The sequence below is a fragment of the Anopheles ziemanni genome, chromosome 3, assembly GCF_943734765.1.
Source record: "Anopheles ziemanni chromosome 3, idAnoZiCoDA_A2_x.2, whole genome shotgun sequence".
NCBI lineage: Eukaryota > Metazoa > Arthropoda > Insecta > Diptera > Culicidae > Anopheles > Anopheles ziemanni.
In genome coordinates this window covers 61,630,788-61,656,149 of record NC_080706.1, presented here as the reverse complement: position 1 = coordinate 61,656,149, position 25,362 = coordinate 61,630,788, and the positions used below count along the sequence as shown (strand labels likewise).

The following is a 25,362-nucleotide window of genomic DNA, read 5'->3' as shown; positions in this document are numbered from 1 at the left end:
TTAATTAAAATGCATGAGCAAAAACGATCGTTACGCTAAAAACAGGTTGTCTGTTTCAATGATACTAAAAACCAGGAAGGATGCTAATCAATCACAAAACTCACTAAATCACTCGAAGATTCAACTAAATGGTTAAGATTTAATAATCTCCATCGTCGCACACATACGCTCCACGGCCAAAGGATATTAAGTTGTTTTGTTTTTAAGGGCGGGCAAAATGTTTTGTTTTGGAAAGGAAAAAATGTAAAATACCGACTACCGCCCAGAAAATTAGAATGCATAGAATTTCCAATTTTTCCTGACAAGCGGTCTTGGCCTGACAAAGCTCTTTCCAAAATCGCTCAGCGGTTGTAGCGCCACATAAGTAAGTAGAATTTCCAAACACAAACCTATTTGTCAAACACTCCTTTGATTGAAGAACTACATAAAATATTAAAATAACGTTGAAATTACTGCTTCATGGTACGGCTGTACATCCGATATTGTTTTAAATTCCTCTTTTGGGCTCGTTGAAATTAAACCGGAATACCCTTTATGGTATAAAAACAGTTGGCGCATGTTTAGAAATTCATGCTTTTTTGTAAGAAAGTGTCATGTCCAAGTAGTGGTATTACTGATCAAAATGGAAAAGGTTCGCGGCAGCCGAGCGGTAGCGCCATTTAGAAAATCGACCCATATGCGCCGGGGTTCACCACCTCGACGGCGTGGCTTCGAATCCCAACCGAGACCGGACCCTTCTCTGTACGAGAGGACTGACTATCCACGTACACAAACGGGAAAAATCCTGTAAACCCTTAATGGGCAGGCATGACCAAGACGATCGAAGAATAGGAAAGGCGGAGAGAGGGAGATTGATTGTAATTATAATTTAAAAAAAATGCCCAGAAATTCATACCGGTAGAAAGTACATTCGTCGATTTCAATTCATTATTTTAATTGCATCATGGCACTTACGACGGAACTAGATAGTAGCGGGCCTCGAACGCTCTCGCTCTCATTTAGTAGGTAATCGTTGGCTGGAACTTAAACTTCGTTGCGCTGGTCCTTATTGATCTAAGGTTCTGTGGTGAACGATTTCTTACCTTATATTTTGCGCTTCGTCATACCACCGTCTATTTTTTATTTCTAAACCTGAAATCCAGTCATTCAAAATGCATTTACATGAACATTTGAGATAATATTCATTCAAATAATTACAATATGAAACAACTAGGCTCACGCAGATGATAAATCCAAGCAAAACAAGCGCATTCAAAGCGCAACGAAAAAGCAACATTCTTCAAACGAGTTCGATTGCACAATTTGTAAACAAGTTTGCAATAAATAACAATTGTTTGGACAAGACTTAGCGTGAATTGTACGAAGCACCACAAAAGTTGTGGTTGATTAAATGTATCATCTCTGAAGTTTCGTAAATAGTGGGTGAAGGTTTGAAAACCGGTAAGCAGAGCTACCTCCTTTAACGTAGATTTTGGCAAACTTTAATTAAAATCCAATGATTAGCTACTATGTACAATCCGCGGTTGTGCATTAACACCGTCAGGCTTGGTTAACGTATCACTTGTCCACAAACTGCACGTAGAACACTTATTTCATTAAGAAGTAAAACATATTTTCTCAAATTTCCCACTAAATTACATTGCACAACACGTTTTTATACACTTAGCGGCATCAGCTAGATGTTTAATTACTGCTTAATCCGCAATAAAACTTATTTTTCGGCCCACATTACCGCCACGATTGTGTATTACTGGAATGTCAATACACAAACACTTATTCCAATGCAAGCACGGCAGCTTCCTTCTTCAGCGCGGCACGCTTCTTGCTCACAATCTGCGCTGCAATACGATCCAGATCGCGCTGTCCAGCGCTAGTCAGCCTGCGGCCACCGTCGGCATGCTTCTCAATCAGTTTGATGGCTTCCAGTGCTTGAACCGCCTTACGGGTCGTACTACCATCAGAGCAGCAGAAATGCGATGGACGAACACCGTGACGCTGGCGTCCACCGTAGATGCGGCAAATAGCGCCAACACCAGCCGGACTCTGGTGGTACAGACGACGCAGGATAGAGGCGCAACGAACGTAGAACCAATCCGGATCCGATGGTGCGAGTTCCTTGTACTTAGCGGTCTTGATCAGATCAATGTACTCCGGAACCTTCAGCTTTCCTGATCTACGAATGAAAAATAAGACAATAACCAACATGTAAGCATGCATATGTAAATCACTCACTCAATACACTCAATACTCACTTCTTCAGGAAAAGGGCAACGCCCTCGACCACCTTGTCTTGATCGACGTCCTTAACGGTGATTCCAGACATCTAAAATGAAACAAAAGAGCACAATATTAGTCGCCGAACAATACTGGTTGGTAACGCGAACAAACGATGAACCATCACAACACGACAACACCATCAGAGGGTACATAACCTTCCGCTAGAGGATTTCATTTGCTTTTATTAAGCTTGCCACACGTCCTGAATAGTGTTAATTTATTTAAAAGGTTATGTTACACAAAAACGTCGATACGTTACATTGTCTTCGCTCCAGTTATGGTTAATTTTGTTCGGTTTTTTGGCGATAACTCAGTCGAAATTACATTTGCCTACCTTTCGCTTGCAAGCACAACCGGAAAAAGAGATCGAAAGAAGCTGAGATGGTGATTCGTTTGACAGATGTCAACAGAAACGCGGCATTTGACGTTGATGACGTTTGTTCCACATCCGGCAAGTGTGCGTTGGGGTTTAGATTTGCTATAAACTATACCAAATTTAAATTTCATTGCAGATGATACGTTAATTTTACTTTATGTTAAGAACTAATATTTACAATTAAATTTGCTCCATTTAGTTTCATCTGTTATTCAGTTATGCACATGGTTTTATAAATCAGAACCCATAATATTAGGTCAGCATAAATACACAAAACTTGAAAATACCATTCGAAAGAAGAGCTTTCCGCCAAAACATTGCAATCATGATGATTTAGAGGACACCATTGGATAGCAAGACAATGTACAATGTGCTGAGTAAAAAAACATAAATCTATACAAAAACAGTTCGAAGACAAAAAATTATTCAATATTAAAGCGCATTTGCATTGTGTTTTTTAACCGAGTTAAAACATCCGCAATTTATTATTCAGATTTTATAAATTGCCTAATTATTCGTTTCTAAATATCGTTGCAAACTCTTGCCACCAGTTTTTAAACTCCTCAACCTTTTGGGCCGGATTCATCTCTTTTCTTGGCTTACGCCAATCCCTTGTATCAAGCCCAAGAATACCTGCAATGGTTTCCTATTCAAATAAATGAAATAAATCCAAATTATACCATTAGCTATGATCATTGTACAATAAAGCGGACGCGTGGACTTACCGTTGCAAAAGTAACCGGAAACGATTCTTGATCTTCGATGACATGCGCAAATCCATTTTCCATGTTAAAGTTCACCCAAAAGTATGGCAAGTTTTTCGGAACCGTTCGCTTCACGTTGAAACCATCTACGTTGTGAAGCTTTTTGTTCATGGCCCATTCGGTTTCCGACTCTAAGATAGCCTTTTTAAAGTAGAATGGTGCCATTTCGTAGTCTTTAGCCGGAACACACTGGATGTACATATGCGGGTTCCGATTCAGGTAGCGAACAGTTTCAAAGAAAACGACCTCCATTTGGTGCTTCCGGAACATCTGCACGAGTGCTTTGCACACGTCCACTATTTCTTGGTGCACATCTTCATCTACTTGCGTTAACGATGGGTAGTGGCCTACAGGCACGATTAAGCAATGTTTCGGTTGCAGCGCCCTCCACGTAGGTATGCTGAGGTACACATTCTTGCCCATCGTGATGAGCTGATCCTGTGAAAATCGGCTAGAGTTAATGCATCGTTCGCAGTCCGCTTGCGTTTTGCTCATCCGATTCATTTCACGAACAGTTCTTTCTTCGGTAGCGCTAGCTTCGCCAACCGCGGAAGAAGCCCGTTCATGGTCAAATATATTTTCAAGCCGTTTTCCTTCACCCATTTTGGCCGACACTTTGAAAAATTGTGCGTCCATGGAGTCATTCTCATGCCGTTCTGAGCGAAACTTATCCTGTAGAGCTGGCCCGAGAGGTAAATTTTGCTGGTACTGTTTCTGTTTCTTGCCGTGAATTCGTTGGGATCCGTCGTACGATTTGCTGACAGTGTAGGTCACGGATTCTTCCGTGCTCAACCTTCGCTTGGAACCCGCATCTCGTACTTGTTCGGATTTTGTCTTCGATTGCATTTCATTTCGAAGTGCTTTGGCGGTTTCTAATTTTTCCTTTAATTCTGTTGCTTGCGCTGTGTTGCCAAGAAGCTCAGCTTTGATAATTTTGGCTCCCAGCTCGTTCAATTGTTCGTCAGTTAAAAGATTTGGCTCCGTTTTTGCTTCGTTGCTGGCGAGTTTACTTGGGCCGACAAAGTTTGACGTTTTCTCTAAATCAGACTTTTCATTCCGTCGTGTATTTGATTCATCTTTAACACTTTTCTTCCAACCACCACTATTGGCCGGTCTACTTTGCGATCGATTCGTGTTTGCTTGTCTGCTTCCGTAGTCCTCTCTAGCGGCGTTATCATCATCGTCAATAACCGGCTTGAGAAAACTGGGTAACCCGGAACCACCGTTCTTCCAATGAGGATTCAATTCTCGTACGCTAGTTTTAGGATCATATGGATCGTTTGTGGCGGTTTTCTTCTCTTCCCCTTTCGGTTCCTTACTGTATGTCGGTATTAACATAGAGTTCATCCAATCATCTCGTTCAAGTTTAGCTGGCGACTGCCGCAAATCAGGTTTTGCGTTTGTTTTCACGGGGGCCGCTTCAAGCCATTCGTCAGCCTCACTTCCGGAGCTCACAGAAGATGAGCGATCACGTTTACGATGCTTATGCTTTTTATCCTTCTTCGATTTCTTTTCCTTTTTGTATTTTTTAGATTTCTTCTCTCTTTTTTTGTGCTTTTTGTGTTTGCGTTCCTCTTCACTTTCTGAACTGGAAGATCCCATCCTGATGTTCCGATGGCTGTATCACTTGAAAGGTAAATGAAAAAGATAATCGTTATATTCTTTTCACTGTGCTTGTAAGTTTACAGTTTATTAGTAAACTTCACTGTTCCGATAACCATTATCTTACATGAACGTGTGTTGTTTGTAGTTTTATCCAAGAGTTACTTTTACAGTTTGACTTTGGTAGTTGGAGAATGGGATGTTTATGAAATGTGTTCCGTAAACACAAACAAAATGGAGATGACGTTCTGATCTGCACCTAGGAATGTATCATTCATGCTCCTGGATTTGAGTCAGTTCCGAAAACGAGGAGTTTCACGATCTCAACATGCAATTTTTTATTGTATGCAACCGGATATCCAAACAAACATTTCGATTTAACCGCAAACCAAAATTTAATGCTGAATGTAATGTCGCAAAAACACAGAATTCTTAACACAAGTTCTTGTTCGGACAAACGGTTTACCGATTGAATAAAACGGTTTAGCGGCCATTCCACAAATTCCTGTGTTAAGTCCGATACCGTCCACTTGAGGGCGCTTCTGATGCGTAACGGAGTCGATGCGACGTAAGGAAATTAGAGGTGGGTTTGTGTAAACGTTTAGGATCGGAACGTCTCTAAAAAATCATTGAATCCAACGAACTCTAACATGAATTCGGCTTTTCGGTATTGTTAATGCAGTTTTTTGGACAAATAGTGAGTATTTGCATCTAAAAACGCTAACAAATTATTTTCCTATGTCGTTCAATTTTATTAAAGCGAAAAAAGCTTACGGCTTTTTTTGAAAATTGTCGGGTTCGATTGGTTGAACCATCTGTGGCTTTGATGTACCGGATCAGTTGTATAGTTCTCATTCAGTGTGGACTACTCTACTGTTAGCAGAAACTCGCTGCAGCGCGATCGAGAAGGAGGTTTGTGTTTATTCAGTTCATAATTTAACGATTCAAACGCTTCGTCATTTATAAATTGTACGATTATTTGCAATTCATTTGCCAGTACAGCGATGTTGCGTTCCGAGTGAAGCATCGCTGATCGGGGACAAAAAGAAGCGTAAATAAAGGTATGCTTCCATCGTATTTTTGCTGGGGTGCGTCTTTTTGTGTGTGTGCAAACGCGAACGTGGTGTGTGAAGATCGTGTCGTGTGGATCTCAAAGATCGCGTTTTTCCGTTTTTATTTTCGATCCGCCGTTGACGAGGTTTTGTTGAACCGTCCCGTTTGGTGTTCCAAGAGGCAGCTTGCCGTCGTGTCGCCGTTTGTTGTGAATTTGGTTAATTGAAGTGCGAACTGGGAGTTAAATGGCGATCGGACGGGAGTGCTTCTGATGGCCGCGAATTTTGTGTAAAAGGTGTCGTGTACAAAGTGTCATCTGTTGTGTCCATTTCCTTTTCGTCGCAGATCCAAGTGTATCTACGTATCTGCGTCTCAGTGAATCACTACGAGTGCTGGTGTTGTGCGCTATAGAAAAAAAGTAGGAAGAAATCTAGCAAAATGTTTTCCAAGAAGAAAAAAAAGCCGCAAATTTCATTTCCGAGTAATTTCGAGCACCGTGTCCACACGGGCTTTGACAAGCAGGAAGGTCGGTACGTGGGACTCCCGTTGCAATGGGCGTCCATTGTGGGCAATAATCAGATACTAAAGTCATCCAACCGTCCCCTGCCGCTGGTGGACCCGTCGGAAATCACTCCTACCGAGATTCTGGATCTGAAGACCATCGTGCGGCCGCATGGACAGGGCGGCCCAGCTGGCGTCGTTCCCGGCCCTCCCGGAAACGGTGCACCAGGCGAGCCCGGTAAGCTCATCCTGCCGAAAACATCGAACGTTGCCCGGTCGAACTCCCTGCGAAGCTCCAGCCCGCCGCGGGTACGCCGAGGTGATTTGCGTGCCAACACCAACGTGCCACCGTCCGTGCCGGAGGAGCCCGCACAGCAGCCCCAACTCGGTGGTGGGCAGTCACCCTACCCTGGAATGAACAACAACAATGTAACTCCCATGCCCGCCGCCAAAGGAAACACCATTTCAGCGCCCGGAGGAGCAGCGTACCCTGGCAGTGCTGCTGGATTGTTGGAGACCAATTTCAGCAACAACAATTTCGATCCTCACAATCAACAGTTGCATCAGCAGCAGCAGCAGCAGCATTTATTAACCTTAGCGTCTGGAATGACGACGCAGCAACAGCAGCAACAGCACCACCATCACCACCACCAAGTGCCAGCACCCCATATGCACCTGCATCAGCACCAACACCACCTACATTCGCATCAGCCACAGCAGGCCCCGCCAGGCGCTACAGGAACTGCATCCACAACACCAGTGGGTCACCTCATCGCTCCGCACATGAACGGTGGAAATCTGATAGCGAACAGCAACACGAACAGCATGTCCACGATGGCTACCACTAATGGAACGGGTTCGAGCGGAAACATCGCAAACCCGGTTAACGTGCTGACGGACACATCTTCAATGTATCATAATAGGTGAGTTTTTCCTCCACCCGTGAGTTGTGGCGGAATGGGTTTCATTCGCAAAAAGATAAAAACTAACAGTAGACAGATTTTTCCATGAATGAAAACAAAATGCGGCCTTATTGTTGAGAGCAAAAGTACCAACAGGAGGAGCAGGAGCATACGTTTTGAGTATAATTTAATCATATGGGCCTGACATTTTTCAGGGTGAAGCTACCACAACAATTTTGATTTCGGTATTGAGGAAAACCGTTACCTTTTCATATGTAACAATGTATGATTTTTGCACTCTGTTGTGCCAGAGAAGCAATTCCAGCAATTAAAGTGTTTCATTAGCACCTTGCGCTGCTGAGACAGACAAAAATACGCTGAAAAGTTCTTTTATTTCACCCATCTTTGACTATTTTAAACTGGTTGTTTTAACAACTTGACATACAATTTTTCATACAAATTTTTTTTTCTAAATTCTATTTTGTACATGCGAAATCCATGACTTCTTCCCGGTTTGATGATTTTGGCTAGAAATCTTATCTTGTGACTTTTATATTTCTAAGACAGTAAGAACATATTTACTGAACTTCTTTTTTCCTATGTTAAAAAGTTTATAATAACTCCAAGTTCTTCTTCTTCTTCTTTTTCTTGGCGTAACGACCTCTTGGTCATGCCTACCCGTTAAGGGCTTACAAGACTTGTTTCCCTGTTGTACGTGGATAGTCAAGTCCCCTCGTACAGGGGAGGGTCCTGTCTCGGTTGGGATTCGAACCCACGCCGTCGAGGTGGTGAGCCCCGGCGCTCATGGGCCGATTTTCTAACCGGCGCTACCGCTCCGCTGTCGCGGACCCCCCGGAATAACTCCAAGTACGAAGGATGAAAATACAATCGTTCTTGCATAGTTCTCAATTATAGAGTAGAGCAGTAATATTGGATAAAATGGAAAGATTCATCGTAATCTTACTTTACAACAAGTGTACAAGTTGTTTGTTTGTTGTCGGCAAAGTGAGCATAAACATGTATACAACGTCGTCTCCACGCACATTCGAATGCATTTAGGACAAAGACGGTTATCTCATGGGTTCGCATTAGACGCGTTAAATGTTTACAAGAATTCACCGTTTGTTGCACTCAACGGGCAATGTAGTGTTGCTTTCACTTGCCCCTTTTATTTCCTCTCTTTTCGCCGCATCGTCACCATGCTGCTGCAGCTCCCGTTGATTGTGATCTTTCTTTTATACAATTTCTTTTTTCATTTTATCTCGGGCACAACTCGGGTCTTCTTTTCCCGTTGGTTCTGCGTTCGCGGGGTTCGCTTTCTTACCGTTGGGACAGTCTTGTGTCTTCCGCGCCAATCCGGTGTGTGCTAGTGTATGTGTGAGTCAGTCAGTCACACTTGTTCCAGATCTTTAGTCGCGGAAGTAGAACGAGGAGACCCCTAATTGTCGCTCAGCTGCACATCCCAGCTTAACGCCGGGCTGCTGGGAAATGGTCGTAAAGGCTGTCATCGAAGCGCAAGTAGGGAAGCAAATGACATCATTTAATGGGCTAGCTTTCAAGAGCGTAACTATGCCTTCGGTAACTGTAACTCATTTCAATTTTAGGTAGTTTATTGTATATATTTAGCAAATGGGAAGCAAGATCCACTCGAAACAAATTGTCTGTCATGTTGGTGTGTTGTTTGTTGGGAACACACTTGTCGTAGTGGAGACACATCGATTGAATAGAGATCATATTGAACATTTAAATACTCTTTCGAGCGTGGTATTATCTTTGCAAAGAAAAGGGTGTCTTTCAAATCAAATCATTAAAATGTAGTTGTTGTTAGGAACTGTTGGAATAAGTCGATTTACTATGTTCTATCGGATTCCGGATGGTTTGTTCTGTATTTTACATTTTTACGCAGTCTGTAAACGCTTGTTAGGTGCAATGAATTGTTCTTCTTCGTGGCGTAACGACTTCTTGGTCATGCCTGCCCGTTAAGGGCTTACGAGACTTGTTTCCCTGTTGTACGTGGATAGTCAGTCCTCTCGTACAGGGGAGGGTCCGGTCTCGGTTGGGATTCGAACCCACGCCGTGCAATGAATTATTGTGATTTAATTTTCAGTCCAATAATTCTTGGTCCACTTGAATATGGTTGTTGTTGCATCTTAATTGCAATTTCCGTTGCAAAATCTTAAATGATTTAATTCTGAAACGAGTAATAAAGTGTTAAACAAAATGTCAAATGCTAATCTGCATAGCTTCACTCAAATTTGGTATGAATCATTCTTATAGTTAATAATTTAAAGCGTAACGTAAGAAATAATGCTTTGTTTGGTATATTACAATAGTTTCCAGTAGTTATAAAAATGGAGTGATTATATCTTACTGCTGGTTTAATTCTTGTTTAATTATTAAATTACTAAATTTCATTATTTAAACAATTTTTATTACATTTTTCTAATGAACGCGTTTAACTCATAGAAAAAAGTATACGCTTGATGGGAGAGAAATGTTTTCTGGTGATGTGAGTATCTGTAGAAAGCAACTAAGCTGTGGAAGACACAACTAAATAGCGTCATAAGAATAACGGTCGCTGTGAAACAGTGAAATTCATTATAGGCGTCTTTAAACAAACGGCGCCAATCATGCGACACAGAAATCTCTTCGATTTACCAATATTATCACTGCATTGATCGCATACTTTTGGAGAAACGGCATTGTCACCCATTCTTCTTGGGAATGCTTGGGTAATTAAATTAGTTGCATTACTCGCAACGCGAGGTGTGTCCCATCTATTTATGCCGTGAGGCATACACACATGCACGACGTCTCCCGATGGGTTTGGTTTGGTGCACGTGGACTGCGCGATTGTTTGCCATCCGGTATGGAATGCCGGGGGCATGCATTCATCCAAAATGTCCAAAACACCGAGTATCTTCGATGCTCGACAACTTTCGGTTCGCTGTTCGAAAGTGGCGAGAATTGTTTTCACATGTGCATTCGCATTCGTCAGCCTTTACGCCACCGATTGATGTTTGTTTGGAATGCTAATGGCCGCGAGGGATGAGTGAGGGATCTTTTAGTGTGTCGTAACAGCGGCTTGCAGTTGGACGGGAACACGAATACTCTAAACAATTTGTTTTCTCTGCCTCGCAAGATTGTATAATCATGTAGTTCATCCCTTTGTTGAATATTACAGTCGTTACCACATCATTCCGGCGTGCGTGCCATGATCTTCGACTATTGTGCTGGCGAATCTGCACTAAGCAAACAGACGTTTTCTACAGAAACAAATCAAAAAAATACATAAATAAACACATAAATAAATAAATCAATCAACCAATAATAAACAAATAAATATTCGAATTTATAAACTGGTCTTACTGAAACAGAACAGGACACATTTCAAAGTATGTTTTCCTCCATCATAATTCTAATTCAATCTGGTTACGCTCTGAACTTGGTCACCTTTGTGCTATTTTCTTGATAGGAAAGCATTAGACATATTGTACGATCAACTGTATGCTGATCACGTACCGTAGCTACCAAACCACAAATCACAAGAACAAGTGAGAACAAGTATTTTACCACTTTTTTAGGCGTTTATGTACATGGTTTTGCAAACCAGACACGTTTTGGAAGAAGAAATACCTTATGCTCCGTACTAACGCATCGGTTATAGGTGCAGCTGTGTTTGAAGAGGCCAATTTTTTTAAAACAATTTTCTGTACTAAGAGTTTTCTTGGTAAAATGTGAAATAGTATTCAGTTACATCATCTGGATACTGGATACGTCAAGTCATGTCGCATAAAACGTTATAAATCTACCTTAAATTCGAATTTTGAAGGTCCGAAATTTGTAAGAATCCAATATTTTTGGCTTCTTTAAAATAACTGCTTTAAAAGTATCTTGTATGTTTTGTTACATGTTTTTTTTAGAAATTTCGTTATTTGTTTTAGAAAATTGAATGTGAGTTTATTTGACTTGAATTACCTGAGTACAATTAAAATTATCTTAGCTAGTAGTTTTTTACTCAAAACTAATGAAATTCTTGCACATAAATTCTAAAAATGTGCGTTTACAATATTTCCCTGGCCCGGTGTTTTAAGATATCATTTTTCAGATTTTTATAGAAAATTTAAAAGAAATTGATCTTGCTGTACTGGCTCCATTATGCAGCTGCGTTGAACGTTGTATACTAACGATATAATAAAAACTTCAATATAATACAGAACCCATTCATGACGAGCAAATGCACATGACTTTATTGATCTTATTTACCCCCTGTGGTTTTTGCTGTTATTTGTAACTACTTACCAAGGTAACACAAACCAAATGATGTTTACTTAATGCGTTGTCCATACTTACCCGACTTCAATCGAGACCCCGGCGTGCATGCATCCGTGAAGCTCTACGCCTCATCCGGCCCCGCCATCTCGTGTCCCTTTTGCGGAGCAATGAACTGGAACTGAACTGGTTACCGGGGTTGTTTTTCGAATCAGTTGTTTTTTCTTTCACTTCCGATTCCTGCCACGGCAAACATCGATGTCGATTGCCAGGGTTCTCCCCGCGTATGTCTTCGCGTTCGTAGCTCAAAACGAGACGGTCCCAGCCCGGTAGAAAATGTTTAGGTTGTGTTTGGTTTTGTTTATGTGGAGGCGTGCGAAATTAACGCACAACTCCAATGTAAAACACAACCACCATACTACGGCCAGAACTCTCTGCCCCTAAACCAACTAACCAACCTGCGGTCGGGGCATGATGGTCCGTTCCCACACGAAAAAGAATGCACGGTGGGCCTGGCGACGATTGGCGTGTTGTGGAAGGCAGGGCAGGAGAATGTTCAGTCACTTGGCATGACCGACGCTGGTTAACCCTAGATTTGGGGGGACCGATGGTTTACCAATGGGTTTGTTTTTCTTTTGTCTGGCAAGAAAGAGCGGTTCGTTCGCATTTATAGTTTCAAAGCTTAAAGTCGAATAATTTTATTTCTTGACTACAAGTGTTTTAAACACCAACAATTTAATAGTGGAATTTGATGCTTTTATTCTTTGGCGAGTGTTTGCTATACAAATTTATGTATTTTTCCTTCTGTGTTTTTCGTTTCCTTGTCTATCCAAATTTGCAAAAAATCATTATACAAAAACCTTATTGCACTGGTCTTTATCGTGAAGGGTCACTTTGATCCCACTACTTCGTGATTTGCCTTGATTACGATTCAAATATCTTATGATAACTCCGCCATTCTCAAACCCGTGTTGAGGTAAGAGGTGGGACTCATCATCATCATATTCAAGTGCTAAAAAGACACTAATATTATAATTGTAATTGAATTGTAATTGCAATTTCCTAGCTAAACACTAGAGAAAGTTTAAAAATGTTATTTCAACATAATATATGCATCTTTATCTGTCAACCAATTAATCATATTTCTTTTTTCTCCTCCCTTAGATCGCAGAAATCATCCCCAACCGGTTCGGATGGAATGCACCGGTACCATCCAAATAACGCATATGCCGGGCAAATGCCAGGTGCGGTCAACAATAACTTCCATGGCCCGGGAGGTCATCCCCCCACCCTTCCTCCTCCGTTGCACAGCAAACCGACAGCACAGACATCGATGCCGGGAGGTGGAATGGAAGTGCCGCAGTCGAACAACAACCTTGGCCATCTGGGAGACAGTGCCAATGGAAACCACTTGCCACCAGGCGCCGGCCATCATCACCACCATCACCACCATCATCCGCACGGCATGGCGTTGAATGCTTCGGCGGCCACCCAGCAACCCACTGGTGGACAGATGTCCCCTTCTGGAATTCACAGTGCCGCGGGCCATTCGCACGGGCACCATCACCAGCAACAGCAGACACAGCAACATCAACAACAACAGCAGCAAACGTTGGCTACCATGCAAATGGCCAATAATCAGATGCCAAATCACCACCATCTTCACAACCACGGTGCGAATGCTCACCACCAGAAAATGCCATCTCCGTCGTCTATGTCTTCCGGGACTCCGGCTGCCGCGGGAGCTGGCCCTGGCGCGGGGGTTGCAGAGCAGAACCACCTTTTCACCAGCAACAACGCCATCATGAACGCGAAGAGCAACTCGAGAGCGTCGAGCTCGAGCGGTGGGAATGTCTCGGTAGCCCAGAGTACGGCATCCACGTCCCAAAGTGGCCAAAGTCAGCCGCCGGTTAAGACCGAGCAAAGACTCACTCACGAGCAGGTACGATGGGTGCAAGGAGTGAAACATTTAGAAAAGAACTATATTCCTTTAAGCGCGTTCCATAATTCTATTGCGCATAATTCTAGTACATATTTTACAAGTTTACATGTACATTTCGAAGTCGTTACATGTTTTTATATTTTTTTCTAAGCAAAACTAATTCCGTACAGATCTATCTACACCTGTCTGCAAACGAGCGTCTTCTAAATACTGATTGGAAAAATGTGAAAATATGATTATATGAAAGTCAGCATTCACGATATATCGAATACGTTGAGTAAAATTTATATTAATTGGATGGTTGTTTCCTCTACAGTTGTTCCTCTGCGTTGGAAATATGGTTACCAGAAAATCAAACGAAGAAAATTTAATTGTAAAATGACATCAGTATTGTACTTTTTCGCACATTTTGACGGCCAATCAGGTGGCCTTACGGCAGTTTTCCGAAACTTTAGCCAAAACCGATAAAACCATTAAGACCTTCACGACACCATGTTGCTCCGCTCGGGTTTCAAAATGGTTGAATTAGGGTAATTAGCCGTAATAGAGAGACATTGGGAGGGGGTTAGCAGTGTTGGGCATATTGATGATATTTGACCGGCACAATTCCTCCGATGATCTTTGGGCATGATATACTGTGGCCAGGTATGTTCAAAACACTACATCGTACCTTTTTTGATAAAGTTGATCATTTTCGTAAGGCACTGCATGTTATCTACCTCTTAACACGCACCAAACCTTGAAAGAACGAACAGCTCTGTTTTTAGAGTTTGATGTTCCCTACTCGATGATTGTCAGGCTTTCTATGGGAATTTAGGATGTCAAAACATTTGATAAATATTATAACATGCTGCAAAACGAGACAAAATGCTAGATTCTTTACTAGTCGTAGTCATACAACTTCAAATAAGTTATAACATCATGGCCACGACATCGTGGTCTTCCATAAACATGCTTCATCAGTAAGCATGAGCTTTGTAACTTTTATTTTGTTGAGTGGCCGACCACAGAGGCTATGAGCTTCCAATATTATTTCAGTTTTCTTAAACTATTTAAGCAGTTGAAGCACCCTTATGGTCCAAACGAAACGATAAACCAATTTTTCCTTTGGCTGTCCCTTCGGTGTCTTTTTCACTTTAGGGTCCCGCAACAAGGTCTGTAGCCAAAACCAAGCTTTCAAATGAATTTTTAAATCTTTCTCCATAAGTGACAGAATGCTAAAAAATCTACATTAGCCAAGGTGAGTGGACAAGAAGTGTCTCACAAAGTGTCAAACATGTTCACTTCACGATAAAGCTTGAAGAAAGAACTAATAATCCAACGTAGTTGGTTTGCTGTTGTGTGTTTTTGCTGTGTTTTACTGTAGTACAAATGATAACGTTGTCAAACTTCTTCTGAACATAAAAGCAAGGCTGCTGTTGATGATGCTTTCATAAGAAAATTTAAAGCGCTTTTCGTTTTTTTTTGAAAAATCGTTGAGACTTTTTCATTTTCTAAGGCAACAGTTATTAAACATTACATTGGATTGTTCTTAACTCTATAGTTGTACCTCTGTGTTGGAGATAATCACATTTGTATATGTGATTTATGGTTATGTGGGACATACGATATTTGCCAGTTACAATTTTTTAATCGTTTGTTCGTTTGAATGATTTAGAAGAAAAGTGTCGAATATATTCCACAATGATTTCTAAAATGAAATGACCCTACTCTATACGGTAGTGAACGAAATGATCGTTACGAAACATGATCGAAGATTTCATACGTCTCGCGAAGAGATAAGAAGAATCCTCTTAGATTTTTTTAAAATTTAGAGTATAAAGAAGATATTTCTTTCGTTTTTGTTCTGCTTTAAACTTTATGAAAACGAATTTTCTTACGAGAGAAAGTGAAAATAAACGACAAAAAATATAGAAAAAAGTTATTACATTTTTCCCTTTGCTCCATCTTACTTTCAGTTCCGTGCTGCTCTACAGATGGTAGTATCAGCTGGTGATCCTCGAGAGAACCTTGAGAATTACACCAAAATCGGTGAGGGTTCGACTGGCACCGTTTGCATTGCGACAGATAAATCAACAGGTAAAACACGTGTCAACTCATCGTAGTACGACACATAATAAAAAAGCTCTTCCATCTTTCGAATGTATCTACGCTTTAGGACGGCAAGTAGCGGTAAAACAGATGGACCTTCGGAAGCAACAACGACGCGAGTTGCTTTTCAACGAGGTCGTCATCATGCGCGACTACCACCATCCGAATATCGTGGAAACGTACAGCAGCTTCCTGGTCAACGATGAGCTATGGGTCGTGATGGAGTTCCTGGAGGGCGGTGCGCTGACTGACATCGTTACCCATTCGCGTATGGATGAGGAACAGATAGCGACCGTCTGCAAGCAGTGCCTTAAGGCGTTGTCCTATCTCCATTCGCAGGTAATTGGAGGGGTTGGAGTTGTGGTTAAATAGAAAGAAGTGAGAACCGATATAAATATTTCTTTGCAATTTCCCATAGGGTGTCATCCATCGGGATATTAAATCAGACTCGATTCTGCTCGCCTCCGATGGGCGGGTTAAGCTGTCTGATTTCGGTTTCTGCGCTCAAGTGTCCCAAGAGCTGCCGAAGCGCAAGTCCCTTGTTGGCACCCCGTACTGGATGTCGCCGGAAGTCATCTCGCGACTACCGTACGGGCCCGAGGTGGACATCTGGTCGCTTGGCATCATGGTTATTGAGATGATCGACGGTGAGCCACCGTTCTTCAACGAACCGCCCCTGCAAGCGATGAGACGCATTCGCGACATGCCGCCGCCAAAGCTGAAAAACTCGCATAAGGTGTCGAGCAGGCTGCAAAACTTCCTCGACCGGATGCTAGTGCGCGATCCTGTGCAGCGTGCCACGGCCGCGGAACTGTTGGCTCACCCGTTCCTGAGACAGGCTGGACCACCTTCGTTGCTGGTCCCGCTGATGCGTGGTGCACGCCACAGCAATTGCTGAGAACGCACGATACTCCGAACGACAAACCAACAAAACTAATGACATAACATTAAGCCATCGTCAAAAACACTGAGCGCAAAGGACGCACTTGAAAAAAAAACGGTTTGTATAGTTTTACATCTGATTGTTTTCTCGCTTGCAAACAAGAGCAGGGTAAACATTTTGTTGCATTTATCCGTTTAGAAAATAGTTTCATTTCCAGCTTTTTATCTCGTTTTTGGATGGTTTTGCACTTACATGTTAAGAATGTTAATATTAAAATCGCGCTGGTGAACAATGACAATGTTGACTGAACTATTGTCATCCCATATTGAGATATACTTTATAGCGATTGTGCAAGAACCGATCGATTCCAACGAATTAGATTCAGGTTGCAAGGTTGTACAGGAAAATTGACAAACACTGCGCGACACCTGTGTTGAGGGACACTCCTTTCAGCCTTATACCATGCTGCCTATATGATCGATAATACATTCCACCAGTATTCAGCTTACTATACTATACTATTGACCAGATAATTTCCTCAGAGTGATCGGCGCTAGGACTGTTAAAACATGATTATTTTCTGGCCGCTCGATAGCTATTGTTATTGTGTGTGTGTGTATGTGTAAGTGCGTGTGTAGACTGTATAATTAAGTTTTTCTTTCTTATGTTTCTTTTTTATGCCTTTCACGATCTGTTTGTGCTCTTTCAAGCGAGAACATTATTTTAAAATAACTGTTATATCATACGTCTTAACTATTTTAAAAACATAGTGTGTAAGCGAGAAAAACACTTCAAGGATTCCGTCAAAAGACTTTCCAGAACATCGAGTATTTTAAACATTGTATTTACCTCAGGCTGAACAGGCTGATACGTCGGTTTATGCTTATTACTTATCATGAATTAAATACATAATCGTACACCGTGATTGAGCAGCTCAATGTCATTGGTGTTCGAAAATCTAGGCGTGTTAAGTAAAATTATGTAGGGTTCCGTTCCACAATCTCAACAAAACTCCAACATTCAGGGTTCGCCAGTTTCAACCGGAAGCGAATGAGAACGTTTTTAAATTGCCTCCCTTTTCGAAAAGACCAAGAGTCAGTGGTGCCTAGAATCTCCTTCCGGCGGTTACATTTCCCTCCCTCCGATGATAATAATAATGATGAGTCTCGAGAGGAACGAAGTTCCGTCCAGACTTGTGCCGGCAACGGACCAGTTTAAACGATCGATCGATTCTACTAGACTTGTTCATATGTGACAATACAAAGTATTAATAGGAAATCGGTCACGGAAAAGCAAATTTTCACAAGAAACGAAAGCACGTGGTCATGGCCGATTAAGAGCAGAAGTTAGTGAGCACGTTATTTTTTTATGTGTACGAAATGAAGTTTAAAATAAAGAGGACAAATTGAACGCATACAGTTCGACCGTTTGTATTTTTCTCGTTTTTATTTCACTTTTAGATTTTTCCTTTTCTATATACGTTTTTAATTAGGCTTTATTTACAGTGCACTGTTAAGATATTCATTAAGCAGATAAGAAAAAATCTTTTAAAGGACATTTATGAAATTTCTATGCATGATTCAACACCACACACCAGACTTTTATTTAATCCTCTCTTGTTATTTTACTTTCTTCGTAACACCCTTCCCGGCGAATCCGTGTGCCATGGTAATGTTAATTGATGCTTATTATTGAGTCACTGGTTTTGTTTGTTATTTGTGTCAAACACATCTAGTGTTTCATTAAAATATGCCGTTCAAGCCTAAAAAGCACTTATCGTTTTGGTTTGTTGTTCGCTTAGCATTGCGATACACGCAGTGGTTAATCTGTGTTTCTCATTCTTGAAAAAACGTTCGTTCTATCTAATCGATTAAAGTCTATAAAGAAGTATCAAAACGTGGGTAAAACATAATTCAAAGAACAGAAAACAAACCCGCGGGCGGCCAGTGCTTTGAAGCACATGGTCGATGCCGGTATCGCATGGACTTTCCATAAATAACGGCGCCCGTGTGGCGATGCGAAGTCGAATGAATTCGTTTTTCTACGGTTGCTTCATTCGTTGAGTAGAAAAGTTCGTCGCCATAACAACAAGAAGAGAATTGCGCGCTCTCCTTTCCTTCAGTATGTTCACATGCTCAATGTTAATAAAATAGTCATAAAAATGCATATTACTCGCGGGAGTATTTGATATCTACGTTTAATTAGTTTTGTTTTTCGCTAGTTTACTGTATCGATTTGTCCGTTTGGATTATTTTTTAACCTCCATCTGGATTGTTCCTTTGGTTGTTTTGGCTGGCTTTTTATCTCTATCTGTTAGTCTTTATGTTTGTATAACAATGATTATTGTAACGTCTGGAAAGCTTAAGGTTCGCAACTGTAAGAAAAGGGGCATATAATCGCTAAACGAATTTCATTTTAATTTGCAATACGTACGTGCATGTCACTGCTCTCCAATTGGCATGCATCATTCTGTATCTGGTTGGAAAAATATGTCTTATTTTACTCTTTCTTTCCACTACGTTAGCTTTGAGTCGAATAGAATAGATGCTTAGTTTGACGGACTAGTGAAATAAAAGGGTTTCGGCGTAGCTGGATGCAAACGTGTCTACAAGCTCATCCTATTGTAACACAAATCCCGAAAAATGTTTCATTGAAATAGATTGTTGTAAATTTTGTACATCCTTATCTAACCATACTTGAATGAATTTTAAATTATTTTTACGTTTCAGATCGTCCGAAAGCTTCACAAACAGTAGAAAAATTTGTGAAAAATTGTGTGAATGTTAACATGTTCAATTATTTGCATCAATAACTAAGACTTTCATGTTTTAACTAAACATGGATGGTTGATTTTCCATGTATATACAGATAATTTTTTAAATGTCAGATGATTCAGTAACTTTAGGTGCGCTTCATGCCGCAAACTATTCATCAGAAGTTCTATCGCTCAAAAATAAGAAAATGTAAAATATACTCTACTTTCCTTGCAAGGAACTTGTTGCAAAAATATTTTAAAAACACCGTTTGTGCCTTGTTTTTTCTCTGTACCATAGCATCGCACCGTACTGTGTTCCTGATAAAAATGGATGGTTTGTGGTCGATCAAGCTCAATAACAGAACAATTCGTAATGTCGAGGCAACAAACTGTGTTGCTAACAATATTCCGTTTTCTATGAGTGTCTTCACCTAGTTCATCCTAAAGAGCCGATCGAATCTGGACTCGATTTAACAATTTGATGATGAATAAGAAAATATATAGATCATCCTCCTTCGAGTGTGTGTAGCTTAGTTTATTGCACCCGATTTTTTCGCACCCCTGAGCACAGGACCGATGTCCGCCCGGAGGTCATCCTGGGGGGATCAGTTTTCCAGCTCCAGTGCCGTGTCGTCGATGGTGTGCAGCCAGTTGAAGATCAGCATATGGCGCTCGTACTTGGACAACGGTTTGCCCCGCTCGTTTTCGATATCGTGGAAGGTGAGGTGTTTCTTGGGACCGTGATGCCCGCGAGAGTTACTACCTCCGGCCGCGCCGCTTGTACTGCTGGACTTCTTCAGCGGCACGGTTCCAGAGCCGTGATCCGCGAGCCCCCCTTCACTGATCGGGGCCGGCGATCCGGTGGACTTGCCTGCGACCGGCGAAGCAGACGCGTTGGACATGGTGGTCGATGGGACGATCAGCTCTGTGGGGCCCGGATTAGTGGCAGCGAAGGCAGCCGCCTCGAGCCGGTCGAGATTGAACTCACTCTGCGACAGTCGTTCCAGGGCTCGGTAGGTCGTGAACAGCCGCCGGCGGATATAGTTCTGGCGGATTTTCTTGTTCACCGAGCTGATCAGATCCGACACGGTGAAGCTCGGGGCGGTGTTGGTGCTGGTAAGCGTCGGTACGGGGGCTGCTTGGCCACCGTGGGGCGATGGTAGCTGTGAGGTCGATGCCAGTTCGCCCACCGCAACCCACGTCGAGTACGAGCGGGATGCGTGCTCCAACCGGGAATGGTCGAAGAGATAACCCACCTTCTGGAACGGGGACAGTGCCAGTTCGGAGGTGGACAACCGGCCCAGATTCTGCTGATCCGACGGCAGCTGGTAGATGTCGGTGGTGCTAAAGCTCTTGTGGATGCCAAGCGCCGCCGAAAGTGTGGCACAGTTGCGAATCAGATCGTTGCTTTCGTTCCACCGTTCCGTCAACGTTGACGATCTGGAAGAGGAAACCGATGGGTAACTTAATTCCGGCTCCATCTTAAGGGAGCCTAATCCAACGTACCGATTTCGTTTGCTATCCTTCGGATTCAACAGACTGCCCAGCTTTTCTTCCATTGTGCGGTTCAGCAGGCTACAGCTGGACCGGTTCAGGACGCTCGTCGCTTCCGAGTTCATCGACGATACGGAAATCGATATCAGCGACAGATCGGTGGAAAAACTTTCGTGGGACGGTGAGCGTAGGATGCGGTTCGTTACTGCCAGTGCTGGAGTGGTGGAGCTTTTAGGTGACGTCATCGAACGGCCGGCTGGAAGTGCAAAGGTATTTTTGCTGGTTCAACTCCTAACTGAAGTGCTGCACTTAAATATCTCGAGTTAATAATCCGCTATACAAATTTCGTCTATGTATGAATATTTTTCTACTGACCATGGTCTGTCATAATAAAATGGATAAATATATATTTTTGGGAAACAAATAAAATAAAAGTTCTGGCTTTGAATAATAAATACAACCATCAAAAATTAATATTAGGCAAGAAATGTTAAATAAGTTTTCTTATCAAACAAACCTAAAAGGTATGACATTGCAAAATTGGGTTTCGTAGAGTTGCTTTAATTTCTGCTGAAAAAGGAAAGACTCAAGAAAGATACCGCTATAGAAAATCCTAGAGCTTCCTCCAAACCAAATTATAGTCTTAAGCTAGTTGTTCATGCATGTGTTGCGTCCATTTGCAAAGATCATCACGGATGATACACTACTGAGGCGCTACCATGGCTCAACCTCGACCGTGACTAATGGGATATTTGTCGCGGATATTTATAAACCACCCGCGTATCCTATCTTACATATATAGTGGTCTGTCCGTTCAGTCAGCCTTGAAAAGGTCGATAAATTCAATCAAATCAAAGACAGTTTTACTGCACTGGACATTCTCACGGAAACAATTTATGTGGTGTAATATCTTTGTAAGTTATTAAGGCGAACTAAATGTCTGCAATCATGTATAATTTGCAAATGTGTATGAATCCGTTAGTCAAACCACGACATCTTGGAGTTGGTTTTAGTCTAGGAAGACAGGACGAAAGGATTTTAATTCCAGTTCAGGTAGATAAATAATACTAATTGTACAAAGGATCTAGATTGATTTGGTTCCTAAATAAGTATGTGAATTCCAAACATTCTCAATGTAACATTAGATTTCTTTTCTTAGTATCTTTTATGTTTTTATCCTCTCTGCGATGGGGGGTGTTAGTTTAACAATGCCCTTCATTACGCCGTGATTGGTGCTAAAACATAAGATATTTGTGTTTTTTTTTATTCTAATTTGTCTCGAAGTTGTTATAAGTTGTTCAATAAAACTTTTCAAGAGGAGTTAGTTGTAGGACTACAAAATGAATTCGTAATTCCTTTTACATGTTTACTACTTACCAGCTAAGGTACTTTAATACTCAATAATCTGACGATAGGAAGAACCTGAAAATCACTCTAATCCGTGGTATGATCCTGGCTGATGCTATTAAGGCTTTAATCGTTTTTTTTTAAATATTTTTTCAACACTTGGTTCGATTTCACAACTATCAACAGATTGATAAAAGAATAAATATTTAGATAAGTCACAATACAACACTATTATGGTCGGTTATTTTATTATGAAACTTCAACCCTGGCACAAGAAAGTAGATCCACACAATCTGTCTTCACCACCGGAAAATTGCTCTTTGCTTGTGTCCTGCGAAAATTCGGCTAGACGCTTCTGGTTGCTTCTTATCACCTTCCAGTTTTCCACTTTCTCCACCAACAGACTCCCCCACCCCCCACAATACAAGCTACAGCAGCCGGAGCTGTTCGTGTTGCTTCAGCAGCCGGAGTCCTGATATGTTATGTATATATCCTGTCTTTTTCTCGCTGGCCGAACCTGCTTGAATATCGATTAGCTCCTTTTGAATGGGGGAAAAAGCACGAAGCTCGGGCACACACATTATGGTCATATGGCACCGTGCCAAATCATGGACTTTTTAGTAATAAGGAAGTTATGAATTTTATTCGAAACAGTTTTGATGGGATTTGATGAAAAGAACAGGGATTTGATGAAAAAAAATCCGTTAAAACACTAAATAAATTGAATTAATACCATTTGATATCAATACAGCAAAAACGATCCATTTATGTTTAATTATCTATGTTCAAAACTAGATTCATTTGTTGAAGAACTAATCGACAGAATTTATTTTTCAATTTTCATGTCGTGTCGATTTTTCTTTTGGCACCAAATCATGACGACATAAACCACGATTTTTGATCTCATCACACGTTGACGCCCTTCGGTATGGGTAGACCCGGAATGGTTTGGGGCTACGTTACGCCTTCGCTAATATTTATCCCACATTGCACCGCATTTTCTTGCCATTTGGCCCTTACTGCGACAAACAGGCCACGTACTCAACCACACACATACACACAGTCACATGTGCGCAGTTAAAGTTCCCGTTTTTCTTCTATTGCCGGAAATTAAATTGTTCAACGCATGGTCGACATGCCATGTTAAAGTGGCCACCCTCACGAGAGGTAAGCGTTTGCGAGACTGAAGGAATTTTTCCACACGGTTCTGCTGGTCATACCGGCTGTTGGGAGTCCCGCAGTACGCTCGCAGGTATGGTTCGTCGGCAAGCTGATTTAGTTCGGGTTTTGTGTTCGGCTTCTTTCGGCGCATGGTAACAGAATAGCCGGTGTCACATACATGTCCTGTAGACGGAAACGAGAGCAAATCTTTGACAGAGATGTCGAAAGGTTACTTTAAGGTGCCAGTGTGATGGGCGAGGAAATGTTCGGATCGGTTTGATTTGACTGATGAACGGTCTAACATTTAATTTACTCTCTTTTATTCCCGCCCAGATCTTACATCTAAAGAGCAAACATGCATTCTGATTAAAAATTATAATTTACCTAACAACAAAATTAAAACCTTATTTCCGCTGCACAAGTGTTGAAGAACATGATGGCTAACATGTGCATGGAGCACATGAAGGAGTTTCGAAGCACAATCTTGGTATACAGATCCTTTGTGATTGCTTGGTTATTGTGCCTTATGCAGCTTTAGATATCGATATTTCCTTAACAAGAGCATGAGCCGGCCGCCGGTGCTGGATTTCCGTGGAGATCTACTCCATCGCCATAATCGTTTCGGTCCCAGAGGCCGTCTGTTTCCATAATCTGTGCACAAGAAAGATTTTATATAATGGTGGTCTATTTAAGCGTACATTTTAGCGTTATGCTTACCTTACGGACTACTTCCTCGAATGCATCCTTAACACCTTCGCTTGTTTTCGCCGACGTTTCGATGAACATCATGCGGTGCTTTTTAGCGAACCGGAAACCCTCATCCCTGGTAATGGATCGATTTGGTTGGTCTATTTTGTTGCCAACTATCATTTTAGCCATATTGTTGCGAGTGCCGTAGATTTCCAGTTCGTTCAACCACGATTCTAGCTTTTGGAATGTGTCCTTTTTCGTGACGTCATACACCAGTATGGCTCCCTGGGCGTCCCGATAGTAGCTGGGCGTTAGCGTGCGGAACCGCTCCTGGCCCGCGGTATCCCATATCGCTAGCTTCACCTTTACACCATCGATATCGAGCATTTTGGTCTTGAAATCAACACCGATCGTAAGCGCCTGGTCGCTGTCGAAATCGTTCTCTGTGAACCGAAGCATTAAACTGCAAAAAAACACAAACAAAACAAACATATGATCATCTGTTAATGCGTCATTTGGCAACGCAGGGAAAATATGATTATGACGATCAGGGTCATTCTTGTACCATATCATAAATGCAACAGCCACTGCTTCCTCTACTGCTCGGTCATAGGAAGCCTTGGCAGCATAATGGAAATGTGTATTTACCTAGATTTTCCTACTCCGCTTTCGCCTATAATTAATATTTTGAATGTTGCTAAAATACGATCTTGATCCATTGTTTACTGGTTGGTTAACGTTTTGCAGCTATTTCACTTCACAATCGCCGCACAATTCGTGTATTGTTTCTTATCGATCACAGCACAAACGACATAAAACAGCGAATATGACTAAAAATAAAGCTAGGGCTGATGAAAATCCTGTTGATCGAAAATCTTGTGTTTCCTTGTTTTCTGGAAACGAAAGTGACATTTATGAAAATAACAATGATTCATTACGTTGAACCTAACAAGCAGCGTAGGATATAAGTATTTATGCCAGCGAGGCACGATACAGTTGTGGTCAATATAATATTTTAGCGTGTGTTCTTTACAGCAAAATACTTGCTGTTGCTTTGCTATTTACAGCAGTTTTCGTAGTATTTCGATAGAATTTTATGTAAGCTTAAATTGGTAAAATAAAGTTGTTTATCACATTTATACAGTAGTTATATAATAACAAACTATGCCACCTAGGACTAACGAGGTTCATTCGAAGTAAACTTCTAGAAACATTATATCAGTGTTAGTTTTCACGTGCCGTACATGTGCAG

General features: G+C 41.6%; 5 protein-coding genes across 6 annotated transcripts; 1 reads left to right on the top strand and 4 right to left on the bottom strand.

Moving 5' to 3' along the window:
* Positions 1-1,635: 1,635 nt before the first annotated feature.
* Positions 1,636-2,670, bottom strand: LOC131285988 (small ribosomal subunit protein eS19A). 2 transcript variants are annotated; one of them, XM_058314843.1, is made up of 3 exons: positions 2,612-2,670; positions 2,253-2,323; positions 1,636-2,173 (listed from the first exon to the last, which is right to left on the bottom strand). In XM_058314843.1, exons 2-3 carry the CDS (start codon positions 2,321-2,323, stop codon positions 1,774-1,776), a joined length of 471 nt encoding a protein of 156 aa, XP_058170826.1. In that variant the 5' UTR covers positions 2,612-2,670; the 3' UTR covers positions 1,636-1,773. The 2 variants fall into 2 exon arrangements, with proteins under 2 accessions (XP_058170826.1, XP_058170827.1); XM_058314844.1 differs by having other exon boundaries at positions 2,537-2,615.
* A 441-nt stretch (positions 2,671-3,111) lies between these two features.
* Positions 3,112-5,061, bottom strand: LOC131285983 (CWF19-like protein 2 homolog). The gene is made up of 2 exons (XM_058314836.1): positions 3,379-5,061; positions 3,112-3,299 (listed from the first exon to the last, which is right to left on the bottom strand). The coding sequence occupies exons 1-2, from the start codon at positions 5,017-5,019 to the stop codon at positions 3,165-3,167; spliced, it is 1,776 nt and encodes a 591-aa protein (XP_058170819.1). The 5' UTR covers positions 5,020-5,061; the 3' UTR covers positions 3,112-3,164.
* Positions 5,062-6,043: 982 nt separating this feature from the next.
* Positions 6,044-16,848, top strand: LOC131285980 (serine/threonine-protein kinase PAK mbt). Its single transcript, XM_058314833.1, has 5 exons — positions 6,044-7,496; positions 12,912-13,689; positions 15,648-15,768; positions 15,848-16,119; positions 16,199-16,848. The coding sequence occupies exons 1-5, from the start codon at positions 6,511-6,513 to the stop codon at positions 16,676-16,678; spliced, it is 2,637 nt and encodes an 878-aa protein (XP_058170816.1). The 5' UTR covers positions 6,044-6,510; the 3' UTR covers positions 16,679-16,848.
* Positions 16,849-20,023: 3,175 nt separating this feature from the next.
* LOC131285984 (uncharacterized) lies at positions 20,024-22,395 on the bottom strand. The gene is made up of 3 exons (XM_058314837.1): positions 22,290-22,395; positions 20,925-21,168; positions 20,024-20,858 (listed from the first exon to the last, which is right to left on the bottom strand). The coding sequence occupies exons 2-3, from the start codon at positions 21,155-21,157 to the stop codon at positions 20,024-20,026; spliced, it is 1,068 nt and encodes a 355-aa protein (XP_058170820.1). The 5' UTR covers positions 21,158-21,168; positions 22,290-22,395.
* Positions 22,396-23,733: 1,338 nt separating this feature from the next.
* On the bottom strand, positions 23,734-24,999 carry LOC131285986 (ras-related protein Rab-18-B). The gene is made up of 3 exons (XM_058314841.1): positions 24,759-24,999; positions 24,138-24,573; positions 23,734-24,071 (listed from the first exon to the last, which is right to left on the bottom strand). The coding sequence occupies exons 1-3, from the start codon at positions 24,827-24,829 to the stop codon at positions 23,973-23,975; spliced, it is 606 nt and encodes a 201-aa protein (XP_058170824.1). The 5' UTR covers positions 24,830-24,999; the 3' UTR covers positions 23,734-23,972.
* Positions 25,000-25,362: the final 363 nt, after the last annotated feature.

What these genes read in the sequence shown, in the direction of transcription:
- LOC131285988 (XM_058314843.1), bottom strand. Translation starts at nt 2,323, where the DNA reads ATGTCTGGAATCACCGTTAAGGACGTCGATCAAGACAAGGTGGTCGAG. An exon ending in GTTGCCCTTTTCCTGAAGAA is followed by an intron (nt 2,174 to 2,252) that starts GTGAGTATTGAG and finishes TTTCATTCGTAG; the next exon opens with ATCAGGAAAGCTGAAGGTTC.
- LOC131285983 (XM_058314836.1), bottom strand. Translation starts at nt 5,019, where the DNA reads ATGGGATCTTCCAGTTCAGAAAGTGAAGAGGAACGCAAACACAAAAAG. An exon ending in TTCCGGTTACTTTTGCAACG is followed by an intron (nt 3,300 to 3,378) that starts GTAAGTCCACGC and finishes TTATTTGAATAG; the next exon opens with GAAACCATTGCAGGTATTCT.
- LOC131285980 (XM_058314833.1), top strand. Translation starts at nt 6,511, where the DNA reads ATGTTTTCCAAGAAGAAAAAAAAGCCGCAAATTTCATTTCCGAGTAAT. An exon ending in TCTTCAATGTATCATAATAG is followed by an intron (nt 7,497 to 12,911) that starts GTGAGTTTTTCC and finishes CTCCTCCCTTAG; the next exon opens with ATCGCAGAAATCATCCCCAA. An exon ending in TGCGACAGATAAATCAACAG is followed by an intron (nt 15,769 to 15,847) that starts GTAAAACACGTG and finishes TCTACGCTTTAG; the next exon opens with GACGGCAAGTAGCGGTAAAA.
- LOC131285984 (XM_058314837.1), bottom strand. Translation starts at nt 21,157, where the DNA reads ATGACGTCACCTAAAAGCTCCACCACTCCAGCACTGGCAGTAACGAAC. An exon ending in AAGGATAGCAAACGAAATCG is followed by an intron (nt 20,859 to 20,924) that starts GTACGTTGGATT and finishes TTCCTCTTCCAG; the next exon opens with ATCGTCAACGTTGACGGAAC.
- LOC131285986 (XM_058314841.1), bottom strand. Translation starts at nt 24,829, where the DNA reads ATGGATCAAGATCGTATTTTAGCAACATTCAAAATATTAATTATAGGC. An exon ending in AGCGGAGTAGGAAAATCTAG is followed by an intron (nt 24,574 to 24,758) that starts GTAAATACACAT and finishes GTTTTTTTGCAG; the next exon opens with TTTAATGCTTCGGTTCACAG. An exon ending in TCGAGGAAGTAGTCCGTAAG is followed by an intron (nt 24,072 to 24,137) that starts GTAAGCATAACG and finishes TCTTGTGCACAG; the next exon opens with ATTATGGAAACAGACGGCCT.